At 49.4% G+C, this 18,892-nt stretch overlaps 1 protein-coding gene across 1 annotated transcript; it reads right to left on the bottom strand.

Annotated features, from left to right (window-relative positions):
• Positions 1–313: 313 nt before the first annotated feature.
• On the bottom strand, positions 314–13,047 carry KCNK18 (potassium two pore domain channel subfamily K member 18). Its single transcript, XM_005566543.4, has 3 exons — positions 12,825–13,047; positions 9,318–9,446; positions 314–1,113 (listed from the first exon to the last, which is right to left on the bottom strand). The coding sequence occupies exons 1-3, from the start codon at positions 13,045–13,047 to the stop codon at positions 314–316; spliced, it is 1,152 nt and encodes a 383-aa protein (XP_005566600.2).
• Between the last annotated feature and the right edge of the window lie 5,845 nt (positions 13,048–18,892).

Raw genomic sequence — 18,892 nt, 5'->3', positions numbered from 1 at the left:
GGTGTTTTGTTTCTCATATTTCAAGAAAAGCAGTGGCATCCATAAGGTTGCTTCATCTACATGAGGTGGTGCATTTAAAAAAGGAGGACAGATACATTAATTGGACTTTGGGGAATGGTGATAGTTTTTTTCCTAATGCCCTGACACAAAGGGCATTGGCCAAATTTCTGCAGGGCCTCAAGAGTGAACTCGGCTCTCATAAGGGATTTGCCTCCAAGACTCAGGGTCTCAGGTGACAGGCTACATGACCCTGAAAGACAACACAAGAAAACCAGCTCAGCCAGTGTCTGTCATCTGAGAGATAATGAACCCTTCACTTTTTAACAAGGTGGTAAAACTTTCCTTTTGCAAAGAATAACATAACATTTTTGTATATGTCAATCAGCCTGTTTTGCACCAACTTGAAAGCAATGAACACAATCTCCATTCCAATGATGATATAAATGGAGAAGAACAGGAAGAAGTTAGGGTGTTCTAAAACAGTATCCCCAAACCCAATGGTGGTCAGCGTGACAAAGCAGAAATAGAAGGCATTCTCAAAATCCAACTGTGTCTCCCAGAAGGGGAGGATGGCGGCTGCACAGGAAATGTAGGCAAAAACAATAAAGGCAATGATAGGGAGAGGGATGTCCAGCCTCTCCACCTGCTGTCCAACTTCATCCAGGTTGCTGATGATGGAGTATGAGAGTCTCCCCAACACCAGTTCAGGACATGAGTTACTCCTCTCCATGGCTTGTGGGGGAAGTTGCAGTGTGTTCTGTTTCTCTCGCGCATGAGATCTCTCAAACAGCTCCATGCTGCAGCTTGGGCGTGAAGGACATTTGCCAAGTTTGGGGCCTGGAAGCTCTTCAGCACCGATGATGATCTGAGGGACAGCTTCATCTGCGGGCTTGGGTTCTGGTTTTTTCTTGAAGAGAGATTTGGGGCACCACTTGGAGAGGGGGCGGGTAAAGAAAGGGAATTTTCGGAACCGATTATAAGATGTGGATAAGATGGTTGCCAGGATGTCACCTGTGTCCGTGAGAACGAGGAACATCAGGGGGATACCAAAGAGAGCATAGAGCATGCACAAGTACTTGCCAAGCCTGGTGACAGGGTAGATGTAGCCATAGCCTGAAAAAGAAGATGGACTTAAGAGTTTGCATCTGGCCCCTTCCCTTTTCAAACCCCGCAAAAAGCTTTAAAGAGACCTTCTGCCATTTCCCCTCCTTGGCATGACATTTTACACAATGTTTTTGAAAATACTCATCTCAAAGCATTCAGCCACTGGTCTGGCATTAGGCCTGCTTTGCTGGGAGGGAAAGGAGTGAAACCCAGCTTCCCGTTAGGATGAGGAGCAACTGATATCCAGGTCTTTGACTTGAAATGTCCTTGGCAGGGGACCAGCACAGGTTTGGGGTGGACAGATTGCCTTTGATTCTGCTCTGGCCATTTCTGAGCACCCCCTGAAGGAAGGCCTCAGCTGACCTGGAAGGACAGGATGAATACAAGTGAGAGAGGATGGATGGCTTTGTAATCATATCCAACGCCACTTTTATTCTCTGTGAAGGTGCTGGCTTTTAAGAAGCCGCCCTTGGCCGGGTGTGGTGGTTCATGCCTGTAATCCCAGCACTTTGGGAGGCCAAGGTGGGCAGATTACCTGAGGTCAGGAGTTGGAGACCAGTCTGGCCAATATGGTGAAACCCCGTCTCTACTAAAAATACAAAAATTAGGCGTGGTGGCGGGCGCCTGTAGTCCCATCTACTCAGGAGGTTGAGGCAGGAGAATCGTTTGAAGCCAGGAGGTGGAGGTTGCAATGAGCCGAGATTGTGCCATTGCACTCCAGCCTGGAGGATGAGAGCAAGACTCCATCTTAAAAAAAAAAAAGCCACTCCTGTCCTCCATAAGAGGACTGGGCTATTTGTTTCTATGTAAGAGGCACTTATTGTGTCCCCACGGTGTGCTCAGCAGTGTGTATAGTATTAGGAAAAACAGAAAGATGGAAGATGAGTAAAATACAATTGCCCTCAGAGCTATTTGTTGCCTAGCAGATTAGACAAACATGTTCCTAATGAAGCAATTAGCCTCCCAGCATCTAGGTTCTGACTGACCTTGCTTTGAATCCCAGCTCTACTATTTATGATAATATTACTTGACTGCGGCGGGGCGCGGTGGCTCAAGTCTGTAATTCCAGCACTTTGGGAGGCCGAGACGGGTGGATCACAAAGTCAGGAGATCGAGACCATCCTGGCTAACACGGTGAAACCCCATCTCTACTAAAAAATACAAAAAATACAGAGCGAGACTCTGTCTCCCAAAAAAAAAAAAAAAAAAATTACTTGACTGCTCACATTTTCAGGTTTCATCTGTAAGATGGGGATGACAATGCCTACTTTGCATATTGACTAGCTGGGAGGATTACATGAGGCCCATGCTTGACACACAGTGCACAACTGATAACTGGTGTCTTCACCCTCCAGACCTTAGCTGCCTAGTGAGCACTTCCTGTGGGCTGGGCGTCAGTCAGCCTTCATAGGGAGGTATTGTTATCACCATTCACAGGTGGGGAAACTGAAGCACAGAGAAACGAAGTAGCTTGTCCGTGAGCATACACGTGATACGCAGTGGAGTTGGGGTCAAATCCACAGGACTCTCAGGTCCCCAACCAGTGCTGTCACCCTCAGGAGCATCCAGGGGCAGGACCATTCAATCAGAGAGAACCCGGCAGCAAAACAAAGGAAGGGATGAGCTGAGGTCTCCATCCCCGTCGGGAGCCCCTCCCCTCCCCTTGCACCGACAGAGGGGCGGGAGCAGACAGACCTCAAACCCCACAGCACGGGTGGCTAGATATGCTGGAGCAGGCAAGCATCAATGACTTCAACAAGCAGAGGACAAAACTTTTATATTTAATGCCTGTGTTTAATTTTGATGTCATAAAGGATGATTAATACAGAAAAACCCAGCCCAATTATGTAAATTAATCTGAAGGCAACTCCTCAGCTGGCTAAGCCCCAACTTCCTCCAGAAGTGCAGCTCCCTGTGGCACACTTTGGCCTCGGGCTCTGCCGTCCAAGAGCAGGTGGGTATTCAGGTTGCCCACCCTCACCAGAGTCCCAAGTACGGGAGGGAGCTGTGGCCCTGAAGCAGTCTCATCAGTTTGCATCCATCCCAGAGCACTCCATGCCACTCTGGCTGGTTCCACTAGGTACCATTCGATGGCAGTGTCGGTTAACTGTATTTGCATGCATCCATTCATTCATTCATTATTGAGTGCTTACTGCATGCACTGGGGGCATAGCGCTGAGCAAAATGGATATGGGATATGACCCCTCTGAGCCTCTGGTTTGGTAAGAGAGGCAGACATTAATTTTAAAAATCACACTAATGGGTATGGAATTACAAATGGAGATCAATAACAGGAAGTGGAAAAGCAGACCATGAATGATTAGAAGAAAGGCACCTATCCTGGGCTGGGCGCGATGGCTCATGCCTGTAATCCCAGCACTTTGGGGGCCAAAGCTCCTGATCATTTGAGGTCAGGAGTTCAAGACCAGCCTGGCCAACATGGTGAAACCCTGTGTCTACTAAAAATACAAAAATTGGCCAGGTGTGATGGTGCATACCTGTAATCCCAGCTTACTTGGGAGGCTGAGGCACGAGAATCACTTGAACCCAGGAGGTAGAGGTTGCAGTGAGCTGAGATTGTGCTACCGCACTCCAGCTGGGGCGACAGGGCAAGACCCTGGCTCAAAAGAAAACAAAAAACAACCGCAAGGCATCCATCCTGGATTTGGGCCCAGGAAAGATTTTCCCTGTGAGGGGATTTTTGAGCTGATGTTGGCAGGGGGCCAAGAACTACCCAGGTGAAGAGAGGAAGCAGCCTGTGCAAAGACCCTATGGCAGGTTCGACAAAGGGCTATCCATACAGCGACAGTGGGGCAACTTGTGTACTGCACATATACCAAGGGGGTGACTGGGAGCTGAAACCTAGCCTCTGTGCACTTACCAAGCTCAGAGCTCAGGGCTCGCGGCACTGGGCTGTGTCTGCCTAGCAAGGGATATGGTTTTCTAATTTTTCACCAAGATGTCACTCTGAGTATAGCTGTCACCCAGGTTTAAGGAACCAAGAGAAGGCCAGTGTGGCCAGTGTACAGGGAGGTAGGGGAGGGGAGCAAGGTGAGGCTGGGAGGTAGGCAGCATCTAACGGCTTCCATGGCAGATGGGGGAGCGCCTTGATCAGTGTGGAAGGCTGAAAAATGACAGCCCCCAAATATAGCCAAGTCTTAATTCCTGGAATCTGTCAGTGCTGCCGTATTTGGAAAGTGAGTCTTTGTAGACATGATTAAGGATCTCGAGATAAGGAAGTTATCCTGGATTGTGTGTGTGGCCCTAGGTATCATTACAAGTGTCCTGATAAAGGGAGAGCCTGAGCAAGATATTTTACACACACAGAAGAGGAGGTAATATGACCTCAGAGGCAGAGACCAGAGTGATGTGGCCACAAGCCAGGGAATGCTGGCAGCCACCAGAAGCTGCCAAGGAAGGGTCCTCCCCTAGAGCCTCAGAGGGAGCATGGCTCTGCCAATACCTTGATTTTTGAAATCAGTAAAACTGATTTCAAACTTCTGGCCTCCAGATCTTGACAGAATAAATTTCTATTGCTTCAAGCCACCGAGTTTGTGGAAATTTATTACAGCAGCCACAGGAAACAAAATCAAGTTTGCATCTTTTTTTTTTTTTAAGATGGGATCTTGCTCTTTTACCCTGGCTGGAGTGAAGAGGCGTGACCTTGGCTCACTGCAACCTCCACCTCCTGGGTTCAAGCAATTCTCCTGCCTCAACCTCCTGAGTAGCTGGGACTACAGGCGTACCACCATGCCTGGCTAATTTTTGGATTTTTAGTAGAGATAAGGTTTCACCATGTTGGCCAGGCTGGTCTTGAACTCCTGACCTCAAGTGATCTGCCCACCTCAGCCCTGCAAAGTGCTGGGCTTACTACAGGAGTGAGCCACCACTCCTGACTTGGTTTGCATCTTGAAAAGATCATCCTGACTGCATCACAGACAGTAAACTGGAGGGCTTCAGATGGACACAGGAAGATAAGTGGGGAGGCTATGGTTCCTGCCCAGGTGAGAGATGAAGGGGACTTTGGCTAAGGCAGGAGCTGAGAGGAGAGACCTGTAGAGACTGGCTAGACAATTTTGGCAGAAATCTCAAGACAGGAGGATGGTTTGGATTGGAGTGTCTGAAAGGAGCTGGGATTTGAGCACAGAGCAGGCACTGTGAATCCACCGGAATCCACTGCTGTCGTTGGTGAAGGTGGGTTTACAGGATTATAAACAAAGCCTTTTTGGCTGCCTCTGGGTGAGATACTTTTGTAATCCAAAATATGCAATATGTCACATTCCTGAAAATGTTTCAAGGAAGCAGGTCTCAGAGAGCACACAACCCCTACAAATGGAATGTATTAACTATCCTAATTACTGAATGCCGAAATGCATAATGGAACTCATTATTTCTTAGAATGCATTCATATATTTTGATACAATCAGTTCACTGTACTTAGCCTGTAAGTACTTAATAGCCCATGCACTTTCCTTTCTAATCCAAGACGGCTGACCCAGTTGGGAATGACTGGGGATTGACTGACCTCACACCTGTCAGGTATCCTGTTCTTAGCATTAAGGCCAGGTGCATTTCAGATGATCCAGAGATGCAGGGCAGGAAGCAGTATTACCAGAGGGACTTTCAAACACCATTATTGATTTTGGACAGTGCGGAACATTCCCCAACATCCTCTTCCAGTTGTAATTTCTGGGCGGCATGATGTCCTAATTGACTTGTACAATGGGCAGTAGCATGGCCTTCTTGGAATTTAAGCCAAGCTAATGCATTTCCATTAGATCAGTGACTCACAGCCTAGACTTCCACTAGAATCACCTGGAGGGTCCTGGAAAATACTGATGCCTGGGCCTGGTCCCTAGGGATTCTAATTGTTTGGTCTAGGGCAGAGTCCGCACATGGGAGCTTGCAAAAGCTCTGCAGGTGACTCTGACATGCAGCCAGGGCATGCTTCTCAAACATTAGCACACATCCGAATCACATGGAGGACTTTCTAAACTACAGATTGCTGGGACCCACAACCATGGTGTCTGGCTCAGTAGGTCTAGAATGGCTCCTGAGAATTAATTTGCATTTCTAACAAGTTTCCCAGTGATATCGATGTTACTCAGGGACCACATTTTGACAACGATTGCAATAGATCAGTTCTCAACGGGGGCAATTTTGTCCCCCAAGGGAAATTTGGCAATGCCTGGAGACTTGTGGCTGCCATAATGGGTGGGGACAGTGGGGAAAGTGCTATTGCATCTGGTGGGTGGAGGCCAGAGATGCTGCTCAACATCCTACATTGCACAGGAGCCTCCTCCACAGAGAATTATCCCATGCAAGAGGCTGATAGTGCTGAGGTTGAGAAATCCTGCCTCAGATGCATCTAAGGTTTTTTCGGGTTTGTTTGCTTGTTTGAGACAGACTCTGCCAGAGACAGACTCTGCCATCCAGGCCAACTCTTGCCTCCCAGGCTGGAATGCAGTGGCATGATCATGGCTCACTGCAGCCTCAACCTCCAGGGCTCAAGTGATGCTCCCACCTCAGCCTCCTGAGTAGCAGGGACTACAGGTGCACGTCACCACTCCCAACTGATTTTTTAATTTTTTGTAGAGACGAGGTCTCATTGTATTTCCCAGACTGGTCTCCAACTCTCACCTCATCCTCCCAAAGTGCTGGGATTATAGGCATAAGCCAGGGCACCTGGACCAATCTAAATTCTTAAGGAGGCTGGGCACGGTGGAGCACGCCTATAATCCCAGTGCTTTGAGAGGCCGAGGCAGGTGGATCACCTGAGGTCAGGAGTTCAAGACCAGCCTGGCCAACATGGTGAAACCCTGTTTCTACAAAAATGCAAAAATTAGCCAGGCATGGCCTGGTGTGGTGGCTCATGCCTGTAATCCCAGCACTTTGGAAGGCCAAGGCGGACGGATCACCTGATGTCAGGAGTTCAAGACCACACTGATGGATATGATGAAACCCCATCTCTACTAAAAATACAAAAATTAGCCGTGCATGGCATAGTCAGCTACTCGGAAGACTGAGACAGCAAAATTGCTTGAACTCGGGAGGTAGAGATTGCAGTGAGCCGAGATTGTGCCATCGCACTCCAGCCTGGGCAACAAGAGCAAAACTCTGTCTCAAAAAAAAAAAATTCCAGGCATGATGGCAGGTGCCTGTAATCCGAGCTACTTGGGAGACTGAGGCAAGAGAATTGCTTGAACCTGGGAGCCTGAGGTGGTAGTGAGCAGAGATGGCACCATTGCACTCCAGCCTGGGCGACAGAGCAAGACTCTGTCTCAAAACAAAAAAAAAAAGCTTAAGGAAAACAAAAAGATAAAGTAAACTTAATAGCTTCTAGCCCCTTTGTACAGCACCTCAGCATTTTGGGAGGCCAAGGACGGCAGATCACCTGAGGTCAGGAGTTCGAGACCAGCCTGACCAACATGGTGAAACCCCATCTCTAGTAAAAAATATTAAAATTAGCTGAGTGTGGTGGTGCACACCTGTAATCCCAGCTACTTGGGGGCTGAGACATGAGAATCACTTGAACCAGGGAAGTGGAGGTTGCAATGAGCTGAGATTGTGCCACTGCACTCCAGTCTGGGTGACAGAAAAAGGCTCCACCTCAAAAAAAAAAAAAAAAGCATTCAGGCGAACGGGAGAAACCACATGGGGGCTACTTCTGAAGCTGGGTGCCCAGTTGCCCACCCAGCAGCCATTCCCTCCTTTCTTCCCTGCAGACCCACTGCTCCCCCAGCTGATTTAGGAGCAGATCCGATTAGTCTTAGTCATCCTGGTGCTCCAATCCCCCTGCCTGGGACCAGCATAGAGGTGGATGGGAGGCCCAGTGGGAGACTCCCGGGAAGACATCGTTGCTGCTGATGAACCATGCAGAGAGACAGCAGCCCCCCTTTCTGTATAAGACACAGTGATGCTCGGATGGGATGTGGACCTTGGTGGCCTCATGTGGCCCAGTGGGCAGAAGGATGGAGAAAACCTGATGCCCAGTGCCGTAACTGCAAATGGGCACTGGACATGAGCTGCGTATCAGCCTAGAGCCGTCCTCACACTGGACTTCTGACTTGGAAGGCGACATTCTCCTTGCAGTTTAAGCCAGCTGAGTTGGGTTTTCTGTTCGTCACTGCTGAAGGCATCCTGGCTGCCACTTACATGCATAGCCATCAGCCAACCCTGAGAGGCAGGTCTAGAAGTGCTTACGGGTCCCAGTAAAAGGCTCAGAGGGGCGACGTCTGGAGATTACACAGCTTCGACCCAGGCTGGCCGCTGTGCTCCACCCTGACCTTCAGCATGAGGGGCCCCATCCATTCTCTGCAACCCCTGTGGGCCAGGCCCTCCTAGGGATGAGCACTTGCTCTCCTGAAGGAGGAGAAGGCCCGCAGTCCCTTTTGCCAGCCGAGAAGGGCACGGGCTGAGTGATGGGCCGCGCTCCTGGTGGGGACTCTGACCCAAGGGCTCCGGCCCTGTGGCTGAGGGCAGCTCCATCACCTCCTGTGACCCCTGCCCAGGCAGGGGAGGCTCCTGCCAGGCCTGGTTTGGCCCCTGCAACCTGGCCCCACTGCTGCCCCATCAGAAGGGAAGCTGGGGCTGGGCCAGCCAGCTCAGAGTGAGCCCTTAATCACCAGAGGGACCTTAGTTAACTGCTGACCCAGTGGCATCACACCCCCAGCCCAGGAGGCCTAGCTCTGCTGCAGCATCCCCCACCACTCTCCTGACCATTCTCTGCCCTCCAGCCACAATGGTCATGTCCTCAAAGGGGCCACTAAACCAACATTTTGCCCATAAGGGTGGGGAAGCATCTCCCTCCCAGTTTCTATGTGCCAGGTGCATAGAAAGTTATGCATACAGAGAGGGAGCAGGGTGCTGGGTCTAGACCCAAGTGGCTGGGTTCAAACGCACGTGAACTGTGTGACTTTTTGAAATTGACAGACCTGCTGGAGTATGGGAACAATAACAGCACCCACCTCATGGTGAGGACTAGAGGAGCTAATCAGCATAAAGGTCTTATAACAGGGCCTGGTGCATCTTCAGTGCAAAAGTGTCGGCCAGTGCAGCTGCTATTTGTAGGTGTGCAATATAGATTTGAGGAAGGGAGGGAAGAAGAGAGGGAGAGGAGGGCCATCTCCACACCCCAATTCCAGTGTCCTTTGCCACCCAGAAGCCCACCCTTCACAGGGCCACCGTGAGGGGGCCTGTGGCTTTGCACTTACCCACGGTGCTGAACACTGTGCAGCAGAAAAAGAGCGAGCTCAGGAAGGACCAGTTTGTGGTCCTGTTAAACCACTGAGGCTTCACCTTCTGCAGATGCCCCTGGAGATCCTGTTTCCTATCTTCCACCACTGGAGAAAGACACGACCAAGAGTTTGAGGGAAACGTTCTGCTGGTAAAGACAAGCCCTGCCCCGGTGAAAGGGGGATAGTCTTCCCCAAGGACCAGCAGCCCCCTCGCCTTGTGGTCAGTATCAACACCAAAGCTTGGTGATTGAAGCCCTCCTTTAAAATATTTCTGCAGCCTGGGTCCTGCCTTTGGTCCCCATGGAGATAAGGAGGCCACTTAGCCCTGTGAGAAAAGCACCTAACAGAGAGGCCCATGGGGGGCTATGTAGTCTTTGCCTTTTACTTTTCTGAACCTCCATTTCTTTTTTTTTTTTTTTTTTTTTTTGAGACAAGAGTCTTGCTCTGTTGCCAGGCTGGAGTGCAGTGGTGTGATCTTGGCTCACTGCAACCACTGCCTCCCTGGTTCAAGCAATTCTCCTGCCTCAGCCTCCCAAGTAGCTGGGACTACAGGGGTGCACCACCACACCCCTGCCCAGCTAATTTTTGTATTTTTAGTTGGGACGGAATTTCACCATGTTGGCCAGGATGGTCTCAATCTCTTGACCTCGTGATCCACCTGCCTCGGCCTCCCAAAGTGCTGGGATTACAGGTGTGAGCCACCGCGCCCCGCCTCTTTCATCTTTCAAAGGAAGATAACTTGTGCTCTGCCTCTCACACAGGGTTCTCAAGTACTAAAAGCAAAAGGCTTTTAGGAAAAGCAAGCTGTTACACAGATGCAAATCATTCCCACTCCTGGAGGTTATGACACTTGATGGAGTTTGCCGGGCATGATGGCTCACGCCTGTAATTCCAACACTTTGGAGGGCTAAGGTGGGCGGATCATTTGAGGCCAGGAGTTCAAGTCCAGTCTTTCAACATGGTGAGACCCTGTCTCGACTAAAAATGCAAAAATTAGCCAGGCTTAGTGGCACACGCCTGTGGTCCTAGCTACTTGGGAGGCTGAGGCAGGAGAATCGCTTGAACCTGGGGAGTGGAGGTTGCAGTGAGCTGAGATAGCGCTACTGCACTCCAGCCTGGGTGACAGAGCAAGTCTGTGTCTAGAAAAATAAAAATAAAAACTTGATGGAGTTTGATCATCATACCATCATACTGTGATCTTTGGGCACCAGCTACCTGTGAGTGTCTCCTCCAGGGCTGGGAAAACTTGACTTCCTAAACCTGGGTTCCAGGGCTAATAGCAGGGTTGGGAATCCTGGTTTCCCAGAGAGGTTCCTGAATGGCTCAATTGGCCTGGGCAGCCAGTGGACTTTGGGACCCCAGAGGCCACCTGCTAGACTAGTTCAGCCTGAAGAGAATGGCACTGAGCCTGGCATGCAGCAGGAAGTCACTATTCCTTTTAACTGGCACCAGCCTGGGAGTCTACGCACCTCAATTCCAGACCCAGCTCTGACCTTGACAAGTTCTGTAACTGTGGACAAGAGGCTGCTTTCTGAGCCTCAGTTTCCCCATCAGAGAGACAGCCTGAGATGGTGGTGAAAGGTTCAGGCTCTGGAATCCAAATACATGGGGTTAAGTCCCTGGGTCCATTTTTCTAGTTTGCGAACTTAGACAAATTGCTTAACCTCCCAAGACCTCAATTTCCTAATCTGTAAAAGAGGGACAACCCAACATATAGGCTTCGTGTGAGGATTAGGTGAGAGAACGTGTGAAGTGTTTGCCACAGGGTCTACATGCAACTAACCCTTATGGAACATTTTAATCTCCAGTGAAAATCGGTACCAAATGGAGTGGGACCAGCTCTGCGTTCCCATACCCTGCCGTGCATTGGAATCACCCGATAAACTTTATTTTTACTTATTTACTTTTGAGACATGACTGGCTCTGTCATCCAGGCTGGAGTGCAATGGCACAATCACAGCTCACTGTAGCCTCAAACTCGCAGGCTCAAGCGATCCTCCTACCTCAGCCTCCCAAGTAGCTGGGACTACAAGTGCATACCACTTCATCTGGCTAAATTTTTAAACATTTTGTAGAGACAGGGTCTCGCCTTGTTGCGCAGGCCTGATTCTCCCACCTTGGCCTCCCAAAATGCTAGGATTATGGGCGTGAGCCACGGTGCTTATCCTGGAAACTTTAAGACTCCCAACCCAGCCCTGGAGATCCTGATTAAGTGGGTTTGGAGAAGAGCCTGGGAATGTGTACTCTAGGCAGTCTCCCTGGGTGATTCTGATGTGTTGCTGGCTTGGAGAGCCTTGAACTTGCTGGTAGTCTAGACCCTGAGATGGTACAGTGTCCCTTTGATAGCAGTTTCCCAGGTTCACTGAGCAGGCTGGCTCCCGTCTGGCAAGGATGCAGGGAGTAGGACCCTTCACAGACAGGGTACTCTGCCTCCCTGGACCAGCCTCTTGTCCCTGGGAGCCACACCTGTTCCCAGAGCAAGGTCGGGGATGTTGAAGGAGCCCCCACACCAGAGTGGGAGGGGAGGAGCTCCCTACACCCTGTTCTTCTGCTGACTTTGAGTCTGGTTTCATTTGTCTTTCATTTATCTACTCTCCCTTGTTTTATCTTGCTCTGTTGAATATAATAACAAGCTTCCTTTGTGGAACACAGAGTAGAAACAAGTGATAAATACAAAGAAAATGCAATAAGGACACTATAAAGTGCCTTCTGTCTTCCAAGAGCCAGAATGTTCCTTGTCTCTTCTGCTTCTCACAGGGTCCCTGTGACCGCCAGGCCTGAGATTGGGGATCCCCTTCTCTCCCGCAGACTGAGGCCCAAAGAGAACAAAGCTTTGCCTCCACAGATTGCGGAGCAAGCTGGGAGAGCAGCCGGGACAAAAGCCAGGACCCCCGCCCCTCCCCCAGGTCTTCTCACAGCACCTCCCCACTCACCTGAGCCAGACAGCAGAAAAGGACTTTAAAACAGGAAGTGGGGGTGTGGGGGGCTGGTGCTCCTGCTGGGATTCAAACCCAATTTGGGTTGTTCCCTAACTTCTCACCCCTGCAAACTGACTCCTGGGTCAGGCAGACATAGTCCTGAGAAGCAGCTTAGCCCCCCAACCCCAGGCCCAGATTTGCTCACCCACACACCCTACCCCACCCCACCCAATTCCCAGTAATCCACCCTCCCCTGAGGCTGCTGGTCTGGATGGGGCTGGGAGCTGAGACACAGGAAGGGGAGCTGGTCTTTCCCGAGCACCTCCTGGGTGCTCAGGGCCTTTCCTGCATTCTTCGCAGCAACCCCAAAAGGTGGTTAGTCTCCCCACTTTTCAAAGAAGAAAACAGAGGTTCAGAAAGCAGTTACTCGCCTAAAGTGCCCAGGCATGAGGAGGATCCAGGCAGGCAGCTCCCAGACCCAGCCTCCTGGAAGGCAGCCCTCTGCTCTCAGGGGACTGATGCCACCACGGAGAAAAGGCCCACCCTGTCCCGGTGAGGCACCTACCCGTTTCACTGCAGTTCAAGATTCTGCAGAGCTCCTCCAAGAACTTCTCAAATTCTCCATCATCTGCTGCCACCAGGACCTGGCCATCCTCAATGGCAGAGAAGAGCACAGCACCCACCAGGGCGTAGGTCACCAGAAAGCAGAGGAAGCAGAGGCCGGGAAAGAGCTTTCCCAGGGCCTCTGGGCAGCATCTCCTGGCCTGGGGGTGCCCGGAGGCCTCCATCCTCCCTGGAGCATGCAGGGCAAGAGTTGCTGGTGGAAGAGGCAGGAGCATCTAAGCCCCGCCAGGAAGATGGGGTAGGAGTGCCCGGAGAACAGCCAGGCTCCAGCGCTAAGTGGATGGTGCGTGTGCTTCCCCAAGGACTCAGGAAGCAGCCGGCAACTCATCATGTTCAGTTCATCCGAACTACTCAGATGGCGCCCTCCCTAGCACCCCAGATTGCTATTGATCCGCTGGGCCGGCCCTGGAGCTGCCTGGAAGGGGCTTTGGGAGGATAGTGTGGTGGTGGTTTTGTGCTTCGTTTAATCTTTTCTATCCCCGAACTGCAGTTTTGAATTGCAGATCCCAAACCTGATCTTTGGCATTTAGTCAAGTGATTCTTTCCTGAGAGCTGCCCGTGACACCACTTGGCTTAGGGTACCTGGTCTCCTGGACAGGTGATAATAGTAGTAACTAATAATAGTAATAGTAACGAGAGTAACTAATGCGGCCAGAGCTCAGTAGTTTCCAAAGGACCTTTATCCTGTGTGGATCTAATTACTGGTCCCCATGCTTCACTGCCCTGCTGCATACCCCCTCTTGCCGTGGCCTCACGGTGGGCAGAGTACTTCCTTGAACTTGGCTTTACAGCAGGTCATCTCAGTTGTTCCAGCCAGCTGGGCATTAGCAGATGTGATGCAAGCAGGGGCGAGGCCTGTGCTTGTGCATTTGGACTTCCTCAGCTATGCCTTTGTCTGCCATGAGAAAAGGTGCCCCAGCTTTCAATTTTCAGTTCAGAGTAGGCCAGCGTGCAACTTTTTTTGGTCGTCCTGAATCCAGGTTCATCCAACACCAGCTACCTCCACCCCGCACCCTAAGTTTGACCCCAACGAGACTAAAGTCTGAGGTGCACTGGGAATGATGTTGGTGCCATGTCTGTGCTGGCCCCTAAGATCAACCCCCTGTGTCTGTCTCCAAAACACATTGGTAATGACATTGTTAGGGCAACCAGTGACTTGAAGGATCTGAGGATGACAGTGAAACTGACCATTCAGAACAGACAGGCACAGGTTGAGGTAGTACCTTCTGCCTCCGCCTTGATCATCAAAGCCCTCAAGGAACCGCCAAGAGACAGAAAGAAACAGAAAAACATTAAGCACAATGAAAATATCATTTCATGAGAATGTCAACATTGCCTGACAGATGCAGCTCCGATATTTAGTTAGGGAACTCTCTGGAACAATTAAAGAGATCCTGGGGACTGCACTGTCTGTGGGCTGCCATGTTGATGGTCACCACCCTCATGACATCAACAATGATACAGCGGAATGCCCAGCTTGTTAAGCACAAAGGAAAATACTTCAATAAAGGATCGTTTGACAACCAGTGGGGGTAAAAAGTGCCTCAGATGGCAGCTGTGGAGATGCAGGCAGGTTTAGATCCCTCTTCCAGAAAGGACTCGCTGTGCAGCTCTGAAGAGCATGGTTCGTGACAGCCCCTTTCGTTCTCTAAGGGTTTGCTACTGGTTTCAAGCCCTCTTCTTGGAGAAGCCTGTGCCTACTGACTAAACAAGGCGGGGACCCAAGGGCCTATTCATTTCTGCCCAATACAGGACTCCTCCAACCTTCAGTCTTTGTTCCAGAGTGGCCCGTTGGTCTACAGAGACCTTGTTAGTCTGCGTTATGATCCAGAGACTTTCCCTGTTCCATCTACTTCCTTCGTTTTCATTTTACCAGTCTTCCCAATAAAGCTTTTGCAATCATGACTCTGTCTTGGTGTCTGCTTCCCAGAGGATCCAACAGTAGTTGGCACCAGAAGTGGTCTGAGAAAGCCTGCTCAAAAAGCTAAGATGGGGGCCGGGCACAGTGGCTTGCACCTGTAATCCCAGCACTTTGGGAGGCCGAGGAGAGCGATTGCTTGAGGCCGGGAGTTCAAGACCAGCCTGGCCAACATGGCAAAACCCCATCTCTACTAAAAATGCAAAAATCAGGTGTGGTGGTGCACACCTGTAATTCCAGTTATGTTGGGAGGCTGAGGCACAAGAATTGTTTGAACCTGGGAGGCAGAGGTTGAAATGAGCTGAGATCACACCACTGCACTCCAGCATGAACAACAGAGTGAGACTGTCTCAAAAAAAAAAAAAAAAAAAAAAGCTAAGATGGGGTTTGAGGACTGGGTCCCTCAATACTGAAGTGGTAAGGAGATGATATATAGGTAGCCTTTGGTGCAAGGTGGCTGCCCAACTATTAAACTTGTCACCAGCAGTGAGCTGGGATGGCATGTTGACTAGTGCAATGATTCGCATTTGAAACATTGAAGGAATGATAAACACAAGATCAATAAGTTTGGATGGCTATTATGAAGTTGCACTGACCCCCTGCAGGCAAGCTGAGAAGAAGGAAGTTCATAGAACAAACAGCCCCTGTTACTGCCACCAGTCTCAAGGCTGCAACTGACACTCATCATCTCCTTCCTTCACTATTCATTCTAACTTTTCCTTGCCCTCTGCTACCTCTTCTACTGGTCTCAATGGCTTACCCGATGGAATGATCCTAATCCTCATCCCTGGGGGGGTCTGAGCCCTTGGTAACCACATCCTTTTCCGGTTGGGGCTGCTTGTGCTTGTCCACTTACAGACAGTTGGGTAAGAAGTACCAAGAGGTACCTAAGTGAGTCACCTGAGCTCCACCTATATTATTCTCTGCCCTCCTTGTGTGAAAGCAGCCCTGCCTCCTGCTGACCAGGTCAATTGCCCCTGTATTAGTCCGTCCTCATGTTGCTGCAAGGATACTACCCAAGACTGGGTAATTTATAAAGGAAAGAGGTTTAATTGACTCACAGTTCAGCATGGCAGGGGAGGCCTCAGGAAACTCACAATCATGGCGGAAGGGGAGGCAAACACATCCTTCTTCACAGGTGGCAGGAAGGAGAATGAGTGAGTGCCCAGCGAAGGGGGAAGCCCCCATAAAACCATCAGATCTTGTAAGAACAAACTATCGTGAGAACAGGATGGGGGAAACGACCCCATGATTCAGTTGTCTCCATCTGGTCCCTCCCATGACACATGGGGGTTATGGGACTTACAATTCAAGAGGAGATTTGGGTGGAACACAGTCAAAACATATCAGCCCCTGACAAGATGGCCACCTATTTTCTTACCTGCTGGTTCCTGGACACAAGGATCTCAAAGTGCCCAGGGAGCAGTCATAAGGTGTATTCAATGCACCCCTTGCTGGGTTTCCAGATGAGTGTGTCCCCCTTGGGGACCAAGAATTCTAACACTGCAGAGCCTAGAGTTCTGGAGATGGGAAAAAGTGAAGACGACATGTAGTTGCATAATTTTCCAGAAAAGGGCAAATGCTTCATTGCACCTGTACCACCCTGAAGAAAGAGAAGGCAAGATCTCCAAGCCTTGAGCAAACCAGTCTCCCGGCACGTCCTACTCCCACACTCCATCTGTATCCAGCCTCCCAGATGAGTCAAGTGTAAAAATTCTTTGCCTAGCCCTGAATGCCCAAGGTTTTCTGCTATCTTCTCAAAAGTTCTATGGTTTTGTGTTTTCCATTTCAGTCAGTGATCCATTCTGAGTTAATTTCTGGTAAAGTGTGAGGTTAAGCTTCACGTTTTTACCCTATGGATGCCTGTATTGTTCGGGCTTCATTTGTTGAGAAGGTTGTCTTCACTGCATTGAATTTGTTTCTCACCTTTCTGGAAAATCTGTTGAACATATTTGTGTGGGTCTGTTTCTGGGTTTTCTATTCTGTTCCATTGACCGATGCATCAATAGCACATAGCCCTTCACCAATAGCACACTTTCTAATTCCTGTAGCTGTGTAGTAGGTCTTAATGTCAGATAGAGTGATTTCTCCTGCCTTATTCTCTTTTCAAGATTGTTTTAACTGTTTTTAAGGCTTTTCCCTATAAATTTAAAAATCATCTTATCTATGTATACATAAAACCTTGCTGAGATTTTGATAGGGATTACATGAAATCTAGAGATCAATATGGGCAGATGCAACATCTTTACTGTGTTGAATCTTTCAATCCATAAATGCGGTATGTCTTTCCTGGCCATTACTTTTGAAAAACAGCTTAGTGTGCTCCCATGATTCTTGATTCAAGGCAAGAATTAATTTTTAGGGCCAGGTGCAGTGGCTCATGCCTGTAATTACAGCAGTTTGGGAGGCCGAGGTGGGCAGATTGCTTGAGGCCAGTAGCTTGAGACCAGCCTGACCAACATGGTGAAACCCCGTCTCCACTAAAAATACAAAGAAATTGGCTACTAAAAATACAAACAATTGGTGGCACATACCTGTAATCCCAGCTACTCGGGAGGCTGAGGCATGAAAATCATTTGAACCTGGAAGGTAGACGTTTCAGTAAGCTGAAATCGTGCCACTGCCCTCCAGCCTGGGTGACAGAGCAAGACTTTGTCTCAAAAAAAAGAAAAGAAAAAGTTTAAATATAAGAATGAGTGGCCGGGCGTGGTGGCTAATGCCTGTAATCCCAGAATTTTGGGAGGCCGAGGCGGGTAGATCACAAGGTCAGGAGATCGAGATCATCCTGGCTAACACGGTGAAACCCCATCTCTACTAAAAATACAAAATTAGCCAGGCATGCTGACGGGTGCCTGTAGTCCCAGCTACTCTGGAGGCTGAGGCAGGAGAAGGATGTGAACCCAGGAGGCGGAGCTTGCAGTGAGCTAAGATCGCACCACTGCACCCCAGCCTGGGCGACAGAGTGAGACTCCATCTAAAAAACAAAAAAGAGCAAGTAGTCAAGTTATTTGTTACTTTTTAGGTAAGGCATTCTAAGTGTTATTTAATGCATGTGAGGTCAGTGTTAATGGAGAAAAGTGTTAGATGGTGAAAGTCTGAAAATGTATTTTTACTCCTTATTTTAAGTCTTTTCAAAAATACTTCGAGTATCTAGAATAGTGTACAGAACGACTTCACAGACCCCTGTGTCTCCATCCTCCTTGATGGTGGGTATCACAATGTCATGCATCATCTAGAAACCAACAGGGAACTGGGAGGGAGGGACACTGATGAGCCACAAGCTGAAGGTAAGTGAACTCCAGCACATTACTAGCCAGATTATCTAGTTGTGTGTAACTCCGTGTGTCTATTTCCCAGTTTCAGTTTTTATTGAAACATTCCAGTCTTGTCTCAAGTATACAAGAGTCATTTGGCCACATTTGGGCCAATGTAATGATGGTGGCAAGAATGGGCAAGAACCCACAAGAGAAGGGAAATATTGTGGATAAAGTCAGGACCGTGAGGTCCAGCCACTCCTCCGCACTACATGCCTGTCAGAGAGAGAGAGAGAGGGAGCAGGTGGCCATCAGTCAAGCAGCCAACAAGCACTTCCAAGGCCTGCTGGAAGCCAGATGATGTGAGGGTACTAAAGGTCCCCCACAGTTCCATGGAAGGAAAGGATGTAGATAGATGAATTGCTATACTTAAATATGGGTGCAGGATGAATTACAAAGTAAGATGCCAACTCTCTGTGTCTTGTGGAGTCAGAAGAAAGATGCCATGAGCCAGCACAGCCCATACAGGGCTCATTAAAAAAGGAGCTCACAGGATGGCAAAGAGAAGTAGAATAATGGTCAGCTGAGAGCGGACCAGTGCTAACAGGTCTCACTAAGGGCATACTTTCTAGTTCCTGAGGATGGAAATGATAACAAGTTTTTTCCCCTCTATATGAGCCGTCCTTTTGCAGAGCACACGGGTTGCACAAGGTGCAGATAAGATAAAATCAAGCTTTAAAGCCACTGATACAGTTTGGCTGTGTCCCCACCCAAAGTTTCATCTTGAATCATAATCCCCATAACCCCATCATCCCCACGTGTCAAAGGAGAGACCAG

The sequence above is a fragment of the Macaca fascicularis genome, chromosome 9 (assembly GCF_037993035.2).
Source record: "Macaca fascicularis isolate 582-1 chromosome 9, T2T-MFA8v1.1".
Taxonomy (NCBI): Eukaryota; Metazoa; Chordata; class Mammalia; order Primates; family Cercopithecidae; genus Macaca; species Macaca fascicularis.
The sequence above is the reverse complement of the archived record's forward strand: the minus strand, read 5'-3'. Positions and strand labels throughout refer to the sequence as shown.